Genomic DNA, 21,643 nt, shown 5'->3' on the forward strand with positions numbered 1-21,643 from the left:
TGTTTCTTCTTCTGCCCTGAGGTATCTGTTCCAGCTCTGTTTTCTCCTCAGGGACCAGCGTGGGAGGAGATTCAGCCCACCTCCCTGCCCTGTGCAGGGCTGAGAGTATCGGATCCTGGGAGTAAGTGGAGAGCTGAGGAACCCTGGCAGATTAACACACTCCTCTGCACATCTGTGGTTTGCATTTGTTCTGCACGCAGTGTTTAGAGGGTCTTTTTCTCTCTGTGTTCCTCACTGGGGAAGCAAAGGGACGCAGCCAAGCTGGCTGCCATGCCATGCCATGCCACGCCACAGCAGCACGGCAGCTGGCTCTCCTCTCCTGCTGGCAGCTGCTTGTGTCTGAATACAGGATGCTCACAGACTAACCTGTCATGGTCTTTGTGTTTTACAGGGGCCAAATGTTCTCCGGTTCAGGACACATGATGATGGAAACCGTTTTATGAAGCTTTAACTTTTCAGAGGTCTTAAACCTAATTCAGCAACTTCCTTTCCCTGCCCCCCCCCCCCCCCCCCCCCCACTCCTTGTGAACAGAAATGGCTCCTGCTTTGACTATATTTGTGGCTGTTAAGAAGATTTGTGCCCTTTTTGTGACAATGGGGGAAAAGTCTGGGCTTCGTGCTCCTGTGCCTCAGGGTGCAGACCAGGGAAGCGCGAGTAGAGCGTGCCCTCAGTCCCTGAAAGGGCACTTCAAATCCCTGAGTCCTTCCTAGACAAGGCCCCCAACAAGCCCCGCTTCCAGGGACTGGAGATACTCCTGGCTGGAGGAACTCAGGCATTTATGCCTCGCCCGCGATGCCTGGCAGCCGGCTGTGCGGCTCCCAGGGACGACAGAGCATCTCAGCGTCTGGCTCGCTGCAGTTTTCATCTGTGGTGGAGCCAGTGATTACCCAGAGAGCCCCAGTGAGCTTTGTCTCGCTGTCAGCTCTGCTCAAGCGCTTCCCCTCTGTGTTCCTGCTGGGTGCCGACGGGCCCTCCCGGCTGACGTGCGACGAGCTTGCGAAACGAGCCCGCTCAGCAATAGCCGAGCGATAAGCCGAGGCTTTGTCCTCTAAACTTGTCCGTAGCTGGAGCCAGCGCGGCTGTTGGTGCAACCCTTGTGACTTGGGCTCGGAACATGGGCAGCCCCTCCAGCCTGCCGCAGCAGACATTTTGATGCTGTGCTGGTGCCAGCGGGAGCGTGCGTGGGCGCTGTGGGACATGTACAGCCCTTACAGCAGGGGCTGCAGTGGAGTGAGGAAAATAACCCCCAAAATAGCAGCAGGTTTAACTCGGACAAAACAGAAATCTTCTGAAAAGCCAGCACGATGGCAAAGTCTGATCTCTGTTCCAAATGGCTTTTGTCTGCAGCTTCATAGCTTCTGGTCATGTGCTGCAGCAATCCTCTAAACCTTCTCACTCTGAAAACCAGACAAACAAAGGCCCTCTCTGCACTAGCAGGGAACAGATTTATTTTTCTCTCTGTCTTTACGGTTCCTCAAATACAATAGGGACCTCTGTTTGGGCTTGTTCCCTTGAGACATAAGGGTAATACCAAATCTCTGTTATCCTCATGCACCCACACAGCCGTGCCACCCAAACTGAACTGTTGGTGGGAGCTGGGGCGAGATGAGGGCTGAGCTCACTCCTCCCCACATGCTGCTGCTGGTGCTGGAGCTCACAGGGGGCAGGTATGGCTCTACCTTCTTCCCACATGCATGGGGCCAGAGACTTTGGCTGCAGCGGCAACTGGATGTCTTGGCCTTGTGAATTTTGAATGTTTCATATCACATATTCCAGAGTCTTTCAGAAAATGCTGGATGGTGACACCAATGTTCTCTACCACCTGATTTTATGTATCTTCGAAGCTTGTAGGTAAGGAGATGGAGTCTTTGCCAGTGACTCCACCAACATGTTCAACCATCAGACTCTTATTTGGGCCCCCACACAGGGATGTGGTGACCACTGGTGCTGCGTACCTACAGAGGGGCAAGGAGAGAACCAGGGAGTAAATGGGGGACGACATGAATGGAGGGTAGCAGATTCTGGCTCCAAGAGGGCTCCTCTGGCCTCAGTTCTGATGTGCCCATGGAGCTCAGTCCTTGACAGCTGCTCAGGTGGTTGTTCCTGTGTACATGTGGCCCAGGATGGAGAGCATGGAGCCAGAGTGGGTCACACAAGAAGCAGAAGGAGCATTGTAGGACTGTTGCACCTCACTACCCAAGCACGTAAGGCCCTGGATGGCCTGCCCCGGACACAGTGCTGCTGGAGGACAAGGCTCCACCTCACCCCACTCCTTCCCGGCTGGCAAGCTCCATGGATTGGTGGTGTGTTGGCAACAGGTCATATCCACATCCAGGAGGTCTTGCAGGCGTTTGGGAGGTGACACATGCCTCATTACCTCTGCTAGGACCTAGCATGTGACCTGGCACAGCCTCCAGCAAACAGAGCACTTTGTTCTGACCCTTTGCACTTCCCTGCCAGCGAGCTGCCCTCTAATCCCCCCAAGGAGGGATTTTCCTCTCCCCCCCCAGCTCCCTGTGCCTCAGTCCCCTTTGAGAGAGGTCCAGGGTAATCATTTACTGCCTGCCACAAGCCACTCCTTCAGACTTTTCCTTCGACCTTCAGGCTGAATTGCCAAAATAAAAACAACGGGAAGAAGAGCAGTACATGCTGCTTCCCGCAGTGGGAGTGTGGCAGTGCCTGTCTGCCCTGCTGCTGGATCCCAGGAGCCCTGTTCCCCACACCTCGCTCTCTGCAGGTAATGCCCATTTGCTTTCTCTGGGATGACTGAGACTTTTCCTTCCTCTGATGAGTTCCTGAACTCTTTTGGGAGAAGCAGAAGTTTTTGTGAAGGACTTCGCCCTTGCTGCCAGGAAACCTGGCTGGCTTGTGGGAGAGCTGCTGCTTGGGGCCAGCATCTGGAAATGGTGGAGGGTTGATTTCCAGCAGTGGGGTGGTTTCCCAGCTGTGGAGAAATCCAGAGAGAAGACAAGCAGCCTCCTTGCTCCTCCTGCAATATTGTGCTAGGTGAAAAGATTTCTGGCATTAACTGTGCCTCCCCCAGGAAACTTCCATCGCAAGGAGCTTCCATCACCCTGCTTGCCCATGCAGCCCCACATCAGCTCACCTGGGTGAGGTCCACGGGGAGCACCCATGAGTGTTTCCGACCAAGGTGATTTCAAGAGCTGGCAGATCAGCAGAGGTAGCTGGTGACTGACTGTGTGTCCCCATGTCCCTGAGCCACCTGCACAGGGAAAGGAGCTTTGGGCCTGCACAGGCATTTGCAACCAGTACTAGAAGGGTGAGGTTTGCTCCAGATATTTCAGGTTGTATTGGCTGTGGTGTCCCACGCTGTGTGAGTCTCTGGGGCTGGGCCTGGTGAAGCTCAGGGGTGCTGTGTCCAGCAGCCTTCTAACAGGGCATTCCCAAACCCCGCGCTGGCAGGAGAGGGAGGGATGTTCCTGCTGGATGCCAGAGCAGGGGAACAGAGACAGGCTCAGCAGATTTCAGCACAGCTTTGCTGCTCTTGTAGAGGGGCTCATGGGCTTGACTTGAACTGGGCTGTCCACCAGATCCAGTACACATAGCTCTGCTGGAGACAGTCTCTAGCAGTTGCTTCCCAGAATTTGCATGTGGATAAAAAGGGGTGAAAATGGGTCCTATGGCGAGGAGATGGAGGTGGCCACTCTCAGGATTGGCAATGGGATTGGGACAGAGCAGGGGAGAGGGGTGTTCCCAGGAATGCTGCACCCACAAGCTTTTCTAATGAACCCATTGCTGTGTCAGAGGGGCCTGGTTTTGGGCAGTGCAGCTCCCCGAGCTGTCTCCAAGCTGCTAAGCCCTGCTCAGTCAAGCCAGAAAACTGCCTCTCTGCCCTTGGGCCCCCAGGCTGGTCACATTCAGGGCTTGAGATATGAGTGGTGGCCCTGAGTGTGTGCCCTGCATCAGACTGACCTGTGCTGCAGCGGAAAAGAGGTGCTCACCCCAAAAAACAGAATTGAGGGTTTGTGTGTTATTTTTAAGAAAGGCTCTAAAGCACAAGCTGTAATGTGTCCTGAAGTGCTGCTGGGGAGGAGAGGAGAGGAGAGGGCAGCAAGCAGGAGTTGCACCATCCCCAGGGACAAGGCTGGCCAGCAACCTTACAGTCAGGTTGCTTCCAACTGCATATAATTTATTCACTGAGACAGTGCCTACGCTTAAAAGGCACTTAGGAACAAAAAAGTCCCAGCCAATTAATTTAATGGCAATAATAAACTCCAGAATTTATTCCTCAGAAGATGTAAAGGCTTTACAGGAGATCAGTAATATTCTGATGTGTTAATATTTGTAGAAGAAGAGGGACAGAATGTTGCAAGAGTTGCTCAAACCCACTTTAGCTGTCTTTTGGAATAAAAACCTGATCCCCAGTAGTCTCCTCTTGGTTCCTTTCTCCAAAACACGGGAAACATCCCAGCACTCTTGTGGGATTTGCTAGCAAAGTCAAAGGCAAAACATGAGGCAGAGGCTGGGTTTTTTGAAGCTGAAAGAAAAATATAGAGAGCAGGAAAAAGAATGAAATAGTTTAAAGACCTGCAGTGGTCACCAATAGTCTATTTAGTCTTTAATGAATCATCCTTAAAATGAAGAAATAGGCTCTGAGCTTTTAAAGAACATCCTATCTCTGTTCTATCCTATCCCATCCCATACTATCCTATGCTAGCCCTTACCCAGCAGAGGTAACTGAGTAGCCAAACATTTTAGGTCACCTTTCACTGCAGGTCCATGGAAACTTGCTTTGTGCACTCTAGAGAAATATTTGTTTTAGTTTAACCTGAACCTTCCCTGCAATTCTGATTGCTCAGGACTGTGTGGTTCCTCTTCAGTGATACTTTTATGATTGTGGTTATGGATATTACTAGATAGGGAAATTAGGATTACCTTTCCCTGTAAAATAGCACACAAAATGTTATAAGAGAGAGAGAGGGAGGTATTTCTCTATAGGTAGAGACAATGGGCTGGGCCTGTTGTCCACTGGACATGTCCTGCCCTAGAGAAGCTGCAAATGTGGCAGGGTGAGTGGCATCAGCCAGGGATGGTCCCAATGGGAGGACCAAACTCAGCCAGGGAAGGACCATGCAGCCCTTGACTCCTTACAGGGCTTGGAGAAGCATGCCCTGTCAGGAGATGTGCATAGAAGGGGTTAAATTGCCTGAAAGCTGCTCCTCACTTCTGAACTCAGGTCCATCAGAGGTTTTCCTGGCACTACATGTTCTCTGAAGGCAGGGAAAGAGCAGCCTGGCACAGAAGACCAACAACACTCACAAAACCCAGCTCTTACATCAACAGATCTCCAGTTTCATTAGAATTGTTTAATTTTGTTTAGGGGCATGCAGGTTCTGGGCAGGGGAATGGGCCAAAGCCAGTCTTGTAAGGGGGCATGGTCATGCCAGTAGCACCTGCAGGGACACGTGCCTGTGTGATGTGTGTGACCTGCAAACACTCTCACATCCAGCAGCTCCTTCAGCATGACACTGACATGGGCAAGGGGCAGTGTTTGGTGAGGGGTGAGAGCTGCTGCAGGATGTGGCTGGCTGTGGGCACACAAGTCAGGAAAAGGGGGAAAGTTTCATCTCTTACACACAGGGAGGGCTGCCCAGGTGGGCTGGAATCTGTTCACATCTACCTGTCCCCCTCCTGTCCGCCATCATGGGGACAACTGTTTGCCCAGGACACCACTACAGGGAAAGTCACAGGGCTCTGCAGGGCAAAGCCCTTTGCAGCTTCTCCAGGCATCTGGTGGCATCTGATGTTGAATTCCCAGGTGGGGACCTGCACTACACTGGGGATTTCCTGGTTGGCCCCGTGTCCCTGTGCTTCCAGAGAATGTCTTCTGTGACAGGGAACCACCGCTGTCAGGGTAGTCATGCTGGGTACAGGGAGAATTAATTTGGTCTTAACTCCTCATCAAAACCCAAAATCCTTTCCTAAGAGCAAAAATGTGTGAATTTAACAGTTTTAGTGTAAATTTCTTCTGTTGTAAAGAAGCCAAATGGCCAACTATCTAGCTCTCTTCCACTGCCCTCCATCTGCCAGTCCCAAAGCAATTTGCCACTGAAGCAGTGGCAGAGCACCCTTGGTGATCTCCACCAGACTGAGTGGCGGGTGGATGCTGGCCAGACAAGTGTCAGGGAGCTGTCCCAGTGTCCCAGAGCTGGTGAGCAGCCAGTGCTGCACCTTAGGGTTTGTTTCTGCTCTTACTCCTGTGCCCTTCACATTTGCAGGAGGAGAAACATCTGCGTGCTCTGCTTCCCGAGGACACCCTGTGCCGGCAGCTGAGCTCCTGCCCCTGTTCCAGCTGGCTTATGTTCGTGGCCTGGATGGAGCCCTCCTCCACTGCTCTGGGCAAGACAAAGGGTAATGCTTCTGGCTGGTACAGTGTCACTAAGCCCCGGGGATGGATAGGGCATGGAGAAGGCTTCCCCATGGAGGTCTCCTACTTGCGTTGGGCTGCGGAGCAGCTGGCAGAGGGCACAGCCCTGTTGTACATCTTCCTGGTGGACTCCACTTGGGCTCACGCCACAGCCCTTTGCCAGGGCTCACCCTGTCCAGCAAAGACTGCGTGAAGCCCAGCTCCCATGGGACATGCAGGGAATCCAGGAGGTGTTTGTGTGCAATGGAGGCAGCTTTGCATCACATACGTGGCTCTGAGTGACACCCAGTGCATGCACAGCCCTTGAGGGTCAGTGACCCTCACAAACAGCACAGGTAGGATGGACAAAACCAACCCAACATCACTTTGCCTGCCAGTATCTGTCACCAGATTAGGCATTTTATGCAATTTAGCTGTAAAAACTTTTCCTTAGAGGATCCTTCCACTTCCTCTTCTTTGCATAGAAAATGAGTTTTTAATTAAAGATGCTTTTTTCCATGGAAAAGAAAATCAAGTAGATTTTATTGATGGCACCAGGATTTTCATGAAAGAAACAAAAGCAGAAGACACTGACTAGAAAATGTAAGTTAACTGATGAAAGTATTCTCAAACTTGACCATTTCACTTCAAGTGGAGGCAAAACTGGAGAAAAGAAAAACATATTAGGAGATACTCTTGAAAGCTGGCAATGCTGATAGCTTGAGGGTGTTGGCTAAGCAAAAAAATCAGGCTTCAACCTGAGAGAGAACAATATTTCAAGCAACATGCTGCTTCCCCTCCCTCATTACACATGGCAACAAGCACATAATCTATTCCAGATGATTTCTTCCTAATAGCTGTAGTCTGGCATGAGGGACCTGTCCCATGGTGGCCAGCCCCTCTGCTTCCCTCAGGGAATTCTGCCCACACCCCTGCCTTTACCTCCTTGCACCCACCACTGAACTCGCTCTATAGGCCGCTTTTCTACAGGGAGATTTTACAGGAAACTACAACGGAAGCAAAAAGCGACTGTTTTATTTTTAATGAAGAGAGAGAAGACAGCCCTTCTTCCAGATCTCCTTTTGCTTAGTCTCTGCTGTGTCAAATCACCATGCTTCCCCTCCTCAGGTGTTTATGTTTGCAGTTAATACCATCCTTGCTGCCCTGGCTGCAGCCACACAGGACACTGGAAGGAGCAGCATCTTCTGGGTTTGACCTGAGTCAAATGACAGTTTTGACCTTCCTCCAAACTACAGGACAGTGGACAGATTTCAAGCTTACTTACACGTAAAAATTATTCAAAATATGTCCTGCCTGCCAGGACATAATTTGCTCCTACTCAGCACCTGCACCTCTCCCTCCCCATCCAAAACTATCCCTCCCACCTAAATTCTCACTCTTTGGGTATAGCTGGCAGGTATCTCTTCATCTTTTGCAGCTGGTCAGCTTTTCCTGCTTGCTTTAAAGGGCTGCTGGGAAGCAGCAGTAGTGGTATGGCCATACTGAGGATGACTGTGTTCAGGGGCTAAATGGACTGCTGCAGGAAAAAAAGCCTATTCCCATCTGGGTTTTAAGAAAGAGCCTTGGGCTCCTGGTCTGCCAGGGCAATCTGGGCGGGCTGATGCAAAGATGGGAAGCGTGGGAAACGAGGGGTCTCAGCACTCACCGGTTGTGAACTGCTTTGCATGCTTCAGGACTCAGCCTCCACTGGTAGATGTGCTCCCAGGTATGTTTGATGCTTTGTTTTTTATTTTCACGGGATTATTTTTTGCAAAGTGCTGCAAGCTTTAGCCACCTGCTGTTTTCTTTAAGTTTTGCATGTAGTTTTCCTCTAAAATCCTGAGAGTTGTTTGTCAGTGGGCTCCAGCTTGCCCAGAGCCAGGGCTGCTTGGCTGGGTTCCTGCACTGGTTTGCAGCGTCCCTGGGGTGTAGGGAAGAGGATCTGTAAGAGAAAATTGGGCAACCCAGGAGCTTTGCAGAGGATGGCTAAGAGAGCTTCCTTGAGTGCAGAAAAGTGCTTTCAGGTCTTTCCTAACCTGCTCCTGGACTTGCTGTGTACAACTATAGTGTCTCAATGGGAATGAAAGTGGAGTAAAATGGTGGCTTGCAGCTATCTCTTAGATCTGTGGCAGGGGAAAACTTGAGCCTTTTTTTCTCCCCAGTAAAAGCATGTGTTTGCAGGAATCGCCCTTCTGTGCTCCTTCTCTGAGACGAAACTGGGGCATCTCCCCCCTTTAGCTGCAAGCAGCCCCTGTGCTGGGTGGAAGCTGTGGCCTGCCTTAGGTGACTCTCCAAACTCTGCTTCCTCCAAAACATCACCTGCTGTCCCAGTGACAGCTTGCCACACCTCCTTGCCTCTCCATGCTGGCAGCCAGCCCTTCCCAGAGCGAGAGGGGATGAGGGACTTGCTTGGAGGGGTTTGCAATCTGGGTTAGATAGGGAAGGCTGCCGAGAGCAGTACCATCCGGGAGGAGGGTGTGAGGCAGCTCACAGATGACGAATCTGTGAGGTTGCCTCTCTGTACAAGGTACGCGTTGCATTAGTAATGTGTTTGTAGCAAATAATGCTGGGTTAGCATGGGAATGTGGGTCACCACTGCTAGAACTGTGCAAGGGAGAGGGAGCTGCTCGTGCCGTGCTGGGAAGAAAATGTATGTTGCTGAGGGATGTGTGGTGGGGGGAGACATAGCTGCAGTAACTGCTTCAACTTGTAAGTAGCAGCTCTGTGTTGTGTGAGTGGGTTCCTGCTGCCTGGAGGATTGCTCTGGCCAGGAGTTGGGGGTCTTTGAGGAGGGGAGAGTGGGGTGCAGGACTTTGTGTTCCTGGTGTGGAATAGTCACGTCATATTGGGGAAACTCCTGGACTTGCTTGCTGATGCTCTCTGTGGCCCTGGCTATGCCTGGAGCATTCCTGCTGCACCAGCAGGCACAAGGAGGGATGCAGCCGAGCATGTATAACCAAAGATTCCAGTGTATTTTCATGACCTATTTCTGGTTCTGTTGTTCAGTGTGTGTGCGCTCAGGAAATCTTTGTGCTTTAAGGGGAGTAGGGTTTATTAGTGATCAGGAAAAGCCTACTTGACTGCTTCAGAGATTTAGACCACAAGCTAACCTGGCTTTGAAGGTGAACCTGGGTTGGGAAAGGTGGCTCTGAACTCTCTGAATAGAGAGTGATATGGAATGGGGATATACGTAAACCAAAAACGTGCATGGTACTTCAGTGCACAGGCTCTAGTCTCAGAGTAAGTCCATTTAATGAACATGCTTTGTTGGAAAATGCTGCCCTTGGTCAGCAGGGACTTGTTGAGTGGCTTTACTTCCAGCAAAGAAGCAGTGGAGCAGAATGGGGCTGATGGAAGGAAGTGTGCACAGGCTGACAGGCTGGAAGAGGTTCTTGCCTACTTGCAGGCTGTGGAGATCTTGATAGAATTGGCTTGTCCAAGCCCCTTGGAGCAAGTCAGAAACTTGTACTGGTAATAAGTACCTCCAAGGCAGATGGATTTTTTTACGTGGCTTGGTTGTGTGGTCTCCAAGATACCCAAGCTGCGACATCTCCATCTGTGTCTGAGTCAGTATTTTCCCTGGAGTCTAGGGTAGGAACAGTGGCAGCAAGCTGACCCTGGATCCAAACCCAAGTTTGTGGGGGCTCAGATTAGGAGGAAATGGGCTGTATCATCTGATGAATGGCAGCAATGTGTGGAGGGGGAGTGAGGTTATAGGTTGGGTTGCTCTGGTAAGAGGCTCCTGAGCAGGCGATGGGAGTCTTCACTCCTCTACCTATTGCTGCCAGTGCAGCTTGAGGCTTGTCCACACACACCTGTGTACCCCGGCCATTCTCTGTGCCAACCTTCTCCCTGGCCCTGAGCCTTGAGTGAGTGTTGCCTGCTCCAAACACAGCAGTGCTGATGTCCCTCTGCTGTGGCCATGATATCTGACCAGGCTGGCTCACAGACTGTGGGACAGATGCACCCTGAGGCAGGTGTTTGATGACCTTCAGCAGACCTCGGTAAGTGGAGGAGAGTCAGACTGTCAGGGAAAGAAGGACTATGCCCAGTGGGAGGAAATGGGCCTTGATCTGTCTGCGTACTGCCTGCATCTTGTCCCTGCTTGTGGATGCCAGCTGAGACAGGTTCTTGTATCTGCTGCAGGACAAAGTACAGACAAGGTCAGGGGCTCAGACCAGTCTGGTGTTGTAAACTCTCTCACTGCACGATTTGTGGGTTTTGCTTTAAGTTCCTGCTTTTCCTTTCCTATCCATTTGGAAACTCTAAACCCACAGCTTAGTTTTTTGGCTCCTTATCAGAGCTGCACCCAGATCCCAGACCTGCTTTTGGGGTCAGTTCAGTGGCTTTCGGTAGCACACAGGTCCCTCTGCCTAGCAGACCCAAAGATCCGTGCAGGAAGGGTTCTGCAATGGGCTTGTGTTTGCCTCAAAACTTGTCCTACAAATTGTTTGCCCAGGGGAAGAGTCTCTGGTGGTTGATGCTGCTGATTCCTCGGTCTGTTGAGGAGCTATTCCAAGATGACAACTTACCTGAGTCTATAACCCCCCTTCTTTTTAGAGGGACAGGGCAGTGTATGTTTCTGTGAATATTTTGAGTCTTCCTTTCCTTCCAGTGACAGAACTAAGCAAAACAAGGAAATCTTCTGTACAGGTTGCACTTCTTGGGCTTCTCTCTGGCTCAGCCTGTGCAGCAGGGAGCAGGCTTGGGACTGCCTCTCTGTGAAGGGAGAGATGATGAAGATAATGAGCGGTGGCAATCACCCACACGGCTGAGGAGCAGGGATGCTCCATGGTGGGAATCCCAGCTTCTGGCACTGGATACGTGTCCTTGGGCAGGTCACTCACTGTGATGTGTGTGTGCTGGCCTACCTCCTGCAGGGCTCTGAAAGGTTTCATTCATGTCCCTAATTACTTGCAGAGTCCTGAATGAAAGGGACAGTGGATGTGCCAAGTATGTGACGTATCCCAGTACAACATCGTCCTTGTGGGAGCTCTCCTTGTTCCCCCCACCCCGGGGACCCAGGAGTGGCTCAGGAGGGCTTGGCAGTGGTGCTCTAGCCTGAGTTCCCTGTGCTGTGGGAGGCGGTGTCCATTTTGTGGCACTTATCCCTGTCCTGTGAGCTATTGAGGGCTCCTGGTGGGGCCGGGAGGGAAGATGTCCTGGTTCCTATAATTTCCTGGTTATTTTGGTATGTGAGTAGAAGGGGGAGGAGGGCGGCTGTGGAGAGAAGAGCAAGGTCAGTGAAGAACAAATGTGCCTCTGTGCACTTGTGATCACACTGCCAGCTAATCGGCTTCGGTGCTCCAACTTTCCTCACAGAACTCATCAAGCACGGCCGGGAGAGGATAGGGCAAACCATCAAGGCCTCCGGCTCCAGGCTCTGCTCGTAGTGAGTATAAAATGCTCTCAGTGGGATGAGAGCCCTTTAACAGCTCAGCCCAATAACCCCTGCGCTGGCTGAGTGGTGAATGGAGCTGGCTGGCACCGGGCAGATATGGGCAGTGCTCAGGGACAGCCGCCAGCATCCACTGCTGCCTGGCATCTCCTGCCATGGGTAGCCTGGCTGCGCAGGAGGGGGGCTTGGGGATGATTGGCGGTCTGTGCCTGCTGGTGTGTGGGGGCACAGAGAGGGAACGCCCACAGGTGAGATGTGGGGAGGCTAGTGGGTTCTTTGGGCCCTCTCTTTGGGAGTGGTAGGACAGAGGGTGGCTGTGGGGATGAGAGCCTTCAGAGCTTCCCTGTGGTGTATGAGGGCTTGGTGGGGTTGAGTGGGAGTCAGCTCTCTGGGGCAGGGGAGAAGGGAACAGAGCTGCTTGTTTTGTTTATCTCCTTAATTCTGGCTTTTGAAAGGAGCATGGGAGAATCCTCTAAACTAAAGGGGGGGAATCCCTAGGGTGGGGGGACCCACCCATCCCCAGTGATGCCTGATCAGGGCAGACCTGAACCACCAAGTGTTTGAGTCCAGGTTTTCCAACCCCAGCAGTAGTTGCACTAGATAGATAAGTCCTGTGCTCACTGAGCCAGCCCTGGCTGCCATGTTGAGCTCCTCTTCCCTGCAGAGTCAACAGCCCCGAGCTGCCCTGTCTGACCTGGCCTAGGGGGAATGGCCTCTGACAGGTGCCATCCTGATGGCATGTGGTGGTTGGACCCAGCTGGACTCTCCTGGCTGCCCTGTGGGGGGCACTCACTGGGTTGCAGGGCTGGGTGCTGCAGCATCACTGTGCAGTGGGGTGGAGGCTGCACCTGCCTCTAGAGGGGTCTGGCCATGGCTAGGAGGGCTGTGACTTCACCTGACCCTGCTGGGCTGTGCTGGTCCTCACATGCTGGTGTTCTGACAGGTTTCTACTATTTCAAGTCAAGGGCTAACCGTGGTATTTATATGCTTCTGCATCCATGAACCTTTTTTCCCTAATCTGCTCCCAGTGTTCACTGCCTCCCCTGGAGTGTGTACATCCCCATCCCTTGGGGGGGTAGCAGTGCTACCAAGGGAGTAGCTGGGGAACTCAGCTGAGCCCTCCTATGATGGAGAGGTGCACATACCAGGGTCTGTGCTGCTCCCTGGTAAGTTAATGATGTGAAGATGTTTCTCTCTTGGATTTTGTTTTGAACACTAGCTTGCTCTTCTTTTTCCAAGTGCTGAACGAGTTGCTTTTTTAATGGATCGTTCCCGGAGCCCAGACAAAAGCACCCAGGTGAGATCAGGGCTCTGAACCAGCAAATCCTCACTTCTGGGACAAAAGGGGCTGGTGTCTTTAGATGAAAAACAAGCAGGAGAGCCTGTGTTAGCCTGCTGGAAGTCTTATTGCTGCTCTGTCCTTGTGGGTGATGCTGGGTGGAAAAAAAGAAGAGCAGAGAGGACATATATAGCCTTTTGGAAAAGACATAATGCTCCCAGAGCCTGGGGAGGAGGAAGAGCATGTATGTCTGTACTCTTTGTCATTGAGAAGAGGGAGGAGTTAGTTCCATAGACCTGGATGTGTATAAGGCCACCTAAAGTGGCCTTAGTTAAAAGTTTGCCAAAACAAGCACTGTGTCTCTTGCTGATGGGTGTTTATCAATGACTCAGTGTGAGGGGATGCTGTATTGAGGAAGGGAAAGCACAGCCTGCAGCATGGTCCTTGTGACTAACATTATTGTTGTCTTCTCTAGCCTTCAACACCAACTGACAACATCAACCTTGGACCTTCTGCTAATCCCAAGTAAGCTCCCTGCAAAGCCAGGTAGGGTGTGGAGTGTGAAGAGGTCGGGCAGGGGAATGCAGATGGTCTCTGTTTCTCACGTGTGTGGTGCCTGCAAAAGTCCTAACAACTACATTACTTGGCCTTTAACACCATGTGTGTTACCAGTGCACCAGCTTTCAAGACATTAAGCTGTAGCTGGTCCTTGTTATCATAATCATCCTCTCCTGTCCATATCTGCAGCTCCTTGTCCCATCTCTCTTGACAGACAGTGAGGGAAGATCTTCTTTGTAACTGCCGGCTCCCTGACTATCTTCCTCTAGAAAAAGTGTCCCCTCTAAAGGCGTCACTTGTTCTTGACAGGTGCTTTCATCTGCTGCTGTGTTCAGCATGTGGATTGCTGAGGGATTGCTCATGCTGTGCTGGGTCCACTGACATACACAGTGTGAATCCCGAGGTGGCTGGGAGCAAGGGTCACCCATCCAGTGCCCTTTAATCCCTTTCACAAACACTCATCTTTCCAAACAGGAACTCTGCTTTGATGGTAGTGTTGCTGTTGCCTGTTTCTCTCTCAGAAACATTAACTTATTTCATTCTTGTCTAACAGTGCCAAGCCAACAGACTTTGACTTTCTGAAGGTTATTGGCAAAGGAAGCTTTGGAAAAGTAAGTGGGTTTTTACAGGTGGACTGTAGCTTGGAAAGCAAATATCTTGCTAAAGGAGTTTCTAGCTGTGTCCTTTGCATGTCTCATGAGGTGTTTGGCCTGAGTATGGCTGAGATTCTGTAAGCCCTGAGATAGGGTTTTCATAGTCCATTCTTACTCTGAGCCATCCTGCCATCTCTTTAAGGACTGAAGTGTGAGGTGCCTTATGCTCAGGGTGCTGACGGTAAGGAGCAGTGCTTGATTCAAAATGAGCTTCAGACTTCTTCAGGTAGCAAAAGAACTTCAGACAAACCTGAACCTGGGAGACAGCCTGGATCCCCTTTAAATGGAACTGTCTCCCCAAATGCTCCAAACTGTTTTCTTTTGAGTGCCTAAGTGATGTATGTGGAGGTGTTGCATGCTTTTTTTCTGGCAATGAGAAAGTGATGAGAATTCACAGGTCTGGAACTGTCTTTAAAACTTTGTGCCTGACCCTCTGGAGTAGTATAATCACACACAAGACTATTGAGCTAATGAGGAAACACTAACCAAAAGGCAGAAGTCGAGGCTGAAACCTGTAACCAGGACCTTGTGTTGCAGGTTCTCCTGGCCAAACGCAAGTGTGATGGGACCTTTTATGCAGTGAAAGTCTTGCATAAGAAAACCATCCTCAAGAAAAAGGAGGTATGTTTGCTTTCCTTGGCTATTTCTGCAAACAGTGGTCAGTGTATGAGCTATCCTGGTAATGCAATTGGGGTACCTGGTGGCTGTCATTCACATAGGCAATTTGCATGTTAGACATGGATTTCTCTGTGCTATGGGAACATGAAGAACAGAGATTAAATGGGTCAGATAGCAGGGAGTGATTCCCTTTCTGGGGCTAGAAATGACTCTCTTTGGTTCGCAACCTCCGCCCATTTTGAAAACAGCAGCGAGCCCCTATGACAGGCTGGGCTGGACCGTTGCCTGAAACCCTAATGCCTTGTCTGCTTCTTGATAGCAAAATCACATCATGGCGGAACGCAATGTGTTGCTGAAAAATGTCAAGCACCCCTTCCTTGTGGGACTCCATTATTCCTTCCAGACCTCGGAGAAGCTTTACTTTGTGCTTGACTATGTAAATGGAGGAGAGGTGAGTGCACTTAGAGGCTTCCTTTTTGGTCCTTCTCAAACATGCTGCTTTATTGCCTAAAACTGTTTCTTGTCAGAAGATAATCATGTTGAGGTATAATGCTGCTTTGACTGCCAGAAAGGAGCAGCCAGGAACACCTGGTATTACCTCATCTGTAAATTGAGTGAAGATCTTGCTGGCTAGGACCTGAGCCAGATGATTCCTAAAGCAAGGATGCTGAGAAAAGTATGTGTTAGGGGTGTTTTAAAATCCTGTGGAGAATACAGGAAATACTGATGCTAGTGAGCTTTAGGCAAAACCCACCTGTGGGCCAGCTCTGGATCTATGTCTAGTGCTTGGGTGATGTCAGCACACTTTTATAGAATTCTTCTGTGCTGTAGAAGCTCACTTTCTTCCAGCTGTCTTTCTGTACTATCTGAAACTGGCTGGGAGATATGTTAACGTGGATTTCTTGCCCAAATAGAGTTTATGTTGGGGATCTTGTGTTCAGATCTAGGCATGTATCACTTCTTATGGCTAGGCTACCAGTAGTACATGAGCTGTACTAAGCTAGGAGCTTAACTAGATCAGCAGAAGATGTTTTTCAGAGAATTAATTATTTATTTTTGGGAATGAAGAGTAGAACAAAGGGAGCAATTTATAGGAAGGTGTTTGGGCTGCTTAAAGGGGCTTGGTTTGGGCTCAGTTGGTGTTATTTGTGTGCTACTTGCTGCAAAGACGTTTTCACTTGAGTAGCTGGCTTTCAGCCTTGCTTCAGATAGCCTTCAGTTATTTAGAAAAATGACCAACCCTCTCATCTGGCCATAGCTCTTCTTCCACTTGCAAAGGGAGCGCTGTTTCCGTGAACCCCGGGCCCGGTTCTATGCTGCAGAAGTTGCCAGTGCAATTGGGTACTTGCATTCCTTAAACATCATTTACAGGTAAGACACGTGTCCTGCTGGGGAGGGTAGGGCCACCAAGTGTGCCCAGCAAGGTTGTGTCAGTGCTAGGGAGGGAAAGGGCTCACTGGGGCCCTGCAATATATTCAGGACTGAAATAGCTGAAGAATTTCCTACCCCAGACAAGACTGACTAAGTGCTGCTGGCACTCTCACTTTCAAGAGAGATCCTGTCTGGACAGGACCTGGTGGGCAATAAATACTCTCAGACTGATAGTGGGAAGGGGAAAGAATGTTTAAGTGTAAAAATATAAAACCCCCTGGCTCAGTAAGAGAGAAATCATTGCTCCATAACAATTTATGCACAGAAATGCAGGCTAACACCTGATCCTGTATGTCAGCAGCCTTTCAATGTTTACATGTGTGTATGTTGATAGGAATATGCACTTCAAGAAGGTCTGGACTGGGAGGCTTTGTTAGCTCCTATTCTTAGCTGATGCTGTTTCAGATTCATGTTTTCTAAGTATCTGGCCAAATCTGCTCAAACAGCACCTTTTGTCTTGCAGAGACTTAAAACCTGAGAACATTCTCCTGGATTGCCAGGTATATTCACAGCTTGGGCTACTTTTCTTCTGTCTTTAAAAGCATCAGGACTATAAACAGAGGGCTGTGGTTCTGCAAGCTGGGCTATAACTCACATCATGGCATGGATTTTGTATGTCTGCCCCACTGCAGATCCTGCAAGGGGGATTGAGCCTGCCCTCTGCAGAACTGCATACACTGTGAGGCTGGGCTCATTCCCAAAAGCTGGGACCTGACTTGTGGGCAGGGATCAGGGATGTGAAGAACAGGTCACTGCTGCTACTCTGGTGGTGAGCACTATTAAACAATCTCTGGGATAAAGCAGCAGCAAAGCACAGAAGTGCTGGATCTCTTCATAGTTATCTGGTTGTAGACAAATAAAACAAACAGAAAAAAAACCATCCAGACTGTACTTTCTCTATAGGCTCCTGTACTTGTGCTATAGGATGTCCATAGGGGAGGGAGCAGAGAGAGATGAGCAGTGGGGAACTAAAACCCCCATGAGATGCAATGTGAAGGCAAATACTTGGAAACCCTGTCTCCTCTCTAGGAAGAGTGAGCCAGGCTGAAACTTCTCTCTTCTTTAGGGACACATAGTATTGACAGACTTCGGACTGTGCAAAGAAGGAATGGAGCAAGAGGAGACAACTTCTACTTTTTGTGGCACTCCTGAGGTACAGCATATGCTGGGGCTTTGCTGTGACTTGCTGCTCTGAGTCTTGGGCTTATGTAGCATCTCAAAATATGGACTCTAAATTGGACTGCCTTGGGATCTTTGAGGTTGTTGGCCTGAAACTGGAGTTCAAGTAAGGCCTTCCCTACTCATCGGAGATGGTTTTATCTGTAACAGCTAAACTCTGACATTGCTGTGCTATCAAGGGCAGGGATCCCTGCACTCGGAAATGGCCAGACTTGTGAAACTGCAGCTGTTTCAGGTATCTGTGGAGGCAACCTTGATGCTGGGAGCCTGTGAGCAGGCTGTTTACCTGCTCCAATACCCTGGAGCTGCAAAACAGGGAGCCTGCTGCTGCTGACATGCACCCGACCTTGCTGTGCTCTCCTATGTGTACTTGGTATGCATGAGTTGCAAAATGCCCTGTGCAGAGGAGAGGACCAGGCTCCCCTCTGGAATGTGAACATTGCTCAGAAGGGAAGAAATGTCTTTTCTCCCATGTCCCCCAACCAGGTTTTGTGAAAACCTGTTTCCAGTTTGGCTTCTTGGAGGCTTTTTTCCTTCTTCTTACTGAGCTGAGGATTTTGGTAACACTTCAGCCTAGGTAATACATCTGTCCTGCTGCTCTTCCTAGACAGCTTGAAGGAGGGTTTGTGAACAGCACACCTTCCAGTTTTCAAGCTCAGCAGAAGTGGGCAGGAAATTGCCTCTTATGCAATAGCACAGCATGAACCAAGCAGGAATGTTTGAGCTTTGTTTTCTAGTTTTCATGTGTGTTGGTGTCTTCCTGTTCTAGACAGAACCTGATAGTACATAGAGATAATTCTGTGGGAGGCTGTTTATTCTGCAGACTGCTCAAATTCTTGCCTGTTGCCCCTTGGTGGTGGTTATTGGTAGTTTTGCTGTTTTGGACAGACTTGCTGGGACTGAAAACAGCAGCTTTTTCAAAACCACATTAGCCTCTTAGGGATGTGATGTGTCAGTGCGGGACAGGTTTGCTGGTTGAATTGTGATGGGTGGCAAATCCTTGTACAAGTCCTCTACAGCAAGAAAACCTTTGGTAGTCTGGAAGAACACTGGGGGCTGCACCTGTGTGCTTCCTAATGCATTTACTCAGCTTGAGCCACAGCCAGATTTGTGACTTACAAGGGCAAAGCCCTTCTTTATAACTTGACTCAAATGTTTGCTTCTGACTTCCCAGTACCTGGCTCCTGAGGTGTTAAAGAAGCAGCCCTATGACAGGACAGTAGACTGGTGGTGTCTAGGAGCTGTCCTCTATGAAATGCTGTTCGGACTGGTAAGTTTAGAAATGGTCTCTTTTACTTTACATGGCAGAGAACTTATTTTCAAAAGCTGTGGTGTGAGGTTGGTCTGGTGCTCACATGGTATTTGATAGATGACTAAATCCTGAATTAGATGACCTGGTTTAATCATACCATTGCACTTTTGAGCAGAGACGTGTCAGGTCTCCCTCGTCTACTCACAGCAGGTGTCATTTTTGATCTGCAATGTGTGGTTCCTTATGGTAGCTCATGTTTTACCTGGCTGCTTCTCCTCTCTTTCAAATCAGCCTCCTTTTTACAGCCGGGATGTGTCTCAGATGTATGACAACATTCTGCACAAGCCACTCCAGATCCAGGGAACCAAGACGGTAGCAGCTTGTGATATCCTCCAGGGACTCCTCCACAAGGAGCAGAAGAGGAGGCTGGGTGCCAAAGCAGACTTTGTAGGTAGCCTCCACTATGATCAGGAGGGAGAATAGATAGGAAAGCTTTCTATTCTGAGCCTTTCTTTTATGATAACACCACTGCCTTGGATAAAGCTTTCCATGCAGTGTGTCCCTCCAGCCCCCTAAAAGGGGCATATGAGGTTGTCTTGGATTTCCAGAGGGAAAGGTGTGATGGCAAACTAGGCATACCAATGTGTGATGGGTCATTTCCCTTCAAGGGATTACTGGACCGTGACCCTCATGTATTAAGGATTTGTGGGCATGAGTATGTGGTAGCTCCAAGTCATGCTTCAACTCTTTAATGTTGTGAGACCAGCTGGCAGGTGCTGGAAAAGGAGGGTTGGCAGAAGTCTAACATTTCCCCCTGCTTTCTATGCAGCTTGAGATAAAGAACCATGTATTCTTCAGCCCAATAAACTGGGATGATTTGTACCACAAGAGGATTACCCCTCCATTCAACCCCAATGTGGTAAGTGGGCGTTTCTGTTTTCTTATATATAGGAGTACAAAAGGGACCCTCTGTAGATGCCTTACGCTGACACTGGGGGTTCTGAGGTGTGGACTAGGAACAGTAAATGCAGTGCTGATGGCTCTTCCGGAAGAGCAGCTGTGTTGGACTGTCTGAACACAAGGGGCTGGGTTCTGTTCACTCGAAATGACAGTGTGTCTCTGCTCCTTGGCTTAGGCTGGTCCAGCTGATCTGCGACACTTTGATCCAGAGTTCACCCAAGAAGCAATCTCTGCCTCCATCACCCACACACCTGACCTAGCAGCCAGCAGCTCCAGTGCCTCAGATGCATTTTTAGGATTTTCTTATGCACCAACTGAAGAGGACATCTAAGTTTTACAAAGGCTTTGAGAAGACAGATTTTAAATAAATAGGTTTTATGGTTTTGGGTTTTTTTGGTTTTGACTGGGTTTGGGGTTTTTTTGTTTGTTTGTTTGTTTTCTGTTGGTTTTTCGAGAGGATTTTGTCCTTTGCTCATGGCTTAAGGAAATTGGGACTAACACACTAACTGGCTGGGATGGAACAGAGCTCAACTTTTGCTGTTTGGTGGACTTCCCCCAAATATTTCCCTGCCAGGACTGTTTCCCTGGCAGAGAAAGTGGGACACTGATTATGGTTTTTCCCCTGAGTGTCTTGTGCTACTTGGCAGGACTGTATTCACCCTGTGGTTGTATTTATGGTCAAGGTATGTGCCATCATTCACATCAACAGCCATGTCCCTGTAACTGGCCACCTTTTTCCCCTTTGTTTTTCTTTTTTGTTTTTGTTGGGGAGCTGTGCCCAGCTCTGTCCAACTGCTTTGCCCGCCTACTCAACTGAGAAGGGAATTCTTCACACAGCCATGAATATTGGCTTCCTTCCTTTAAGTAGACTGTGTCACTTAAGCCACTAATCCTGGGCTGAGCTGGGCTGAGGGAAAACTGTTCACCAATTGTTGCTCCAAAGGCAGCTGCAGGTCTGCGAATCCTGAACTGCACTGGGGCCTTTGATGCCAGCCAGTCTCTCCCCAAGGTGAGTGGATCATCTCTCTGGGTGAATTAGGATGCTGCTGAAGCACTAAGGAGGCTGTTATGGAGGAGCCAATGTGTGGGAGGAATATCCCAGATCAAAGGGGTGGGGAAGAGGCTGAATTACTTGGAAAAATAACTCTATGGCTGAACCCTGCTTGGGGTGGGGGGTGTCTTTCACAGCATGTGCTTGACTTGCCCATGACACACCAACACAACTGTGAGGAGCACGTGGAGTACAGGATAGTGCACAGCAAAGGGTGGCCAGCAGTGCTGCTCCAGGCTCCAGTACTCATCTGAAAACACCCATCACTGATGTAGAACAGTTATTTATTCTGCCTTAATTTAAATGCTGGTGTATTCATTGAATGTCACTTCCCACTTTTTCTTTTTTTAAGCTGTTTTATTTTGTTGCTGTGGGGAAAAGAGGGGGATCTTAGAGCTTCCACTGTAACCCAGGGATAAACAAGGGACTTTCTGCAAGTTGTGTGGTGCTCATGCTGTGGGGAAGCTTGTGCTGGAACATTTTTTTTTTTTTAATTGGACTTTATCTTGTGTATGCTGAAGTCATCGGGAATATGACATGGTTTATATTAAAGTGCAAACACTGATGTGAGTCCATATGGCTGTCCTGGAGGTGTGAGGGGGGGAGGGAGCAGGGTGGGAGGGTGGTTGGTCTATGCTGTGTGTGAGAGCACTTACCTGCATGCATAAAGTCACTAAAACTGCTGGGTTTAAGTTTAAAGAGGAAGAAATAGGTTAATCATAGAATCATATGATGGTGTGGGTTGGAAGGAGCCTTCAAGCCCCTCTAGATCAGGATGCTCTAAGCCCTGTCCAGCCTGGCCTTGAACATTCCCAGGGATGGGGCAGCCACAGCTTCTCTGGGTAACCTGTGCTAGGGCCTCACCACCCTTACAGGGAAGAGCCTGCAGGCGTCAG

At 49.7% G+C, this 21,643-nt stretch overlaps 1 protein-coding gene across 7 annotated transcripts; it reads left to right on the forward strand.

The window, feature by feature from the left end:
• The first annotated feature begins 2,472 nt into the window (after positions 1–2,472).
• On the forward strand, positions 2,473–21,322 carry SGK2 (SGK2, serine/threonine kinase 2). Of its 7 annotated transcripts, none has more exons than XM_027646101.1 (15): positions 2,473–2,738; positions 6,241–6,373; positions 11,691–11,760; positions 12,986–13,063; positions 13,521–13,570; positions 14,157–14,214; positions 14,794–14,877; positions 15,194–15,325; positions 16,133–16,245; positions 16,769–16,805; positions 17,372–17,458; positions 18,659–18,754; positions 19,028–19,183; positions 19,566–19,655; positions 19,872–21,322. In XM_027646101.1, the coding sequence occupies exons 1-15, from the start codon at positions 2,648–2,650 to the stop codon at positions 20,025–20,027; spliced, it is 1,431 nt and encodes a 476-aa protein (XP_027501902.1). In that variant the 5' UTR covers positions 2,473–2,647; the 3' UTR covers positions 20,028–21,322. The 7 variants fall into 7 exon arrangements, with proteins under 7 accessions (XP_027501902.1, XP_027501903.1, XP_027501905.1 ...); XM_027646104.1 differs by having other exon boundaries at positions 2,633–2,738; positions 13,006–13,063; XM_027646102.1 differs by lacking the exon at positions 11,691–11,760 and having other exon boundaries at positions 2,474–2,738; positions 13,006–13,063.
• Positions 21,323–21,643: the final 321 nt, after the last annotated feature.

Source organism: Corapipo altera, unplaced genomic scaffold, assembly GCF_003945725.1.
Source record: "Corapipo altera isolate COAL_440 unplaced genomic scaffold, ASM394572v1 64, whole genome shotgun sequence".
In the NCBI taxonomy this organism is placed as follows: Eukaryota; Metazoa; Chordata; class Aves; order Passeriformes; family Pipridae; genus Corapipo; species Corapipo altera.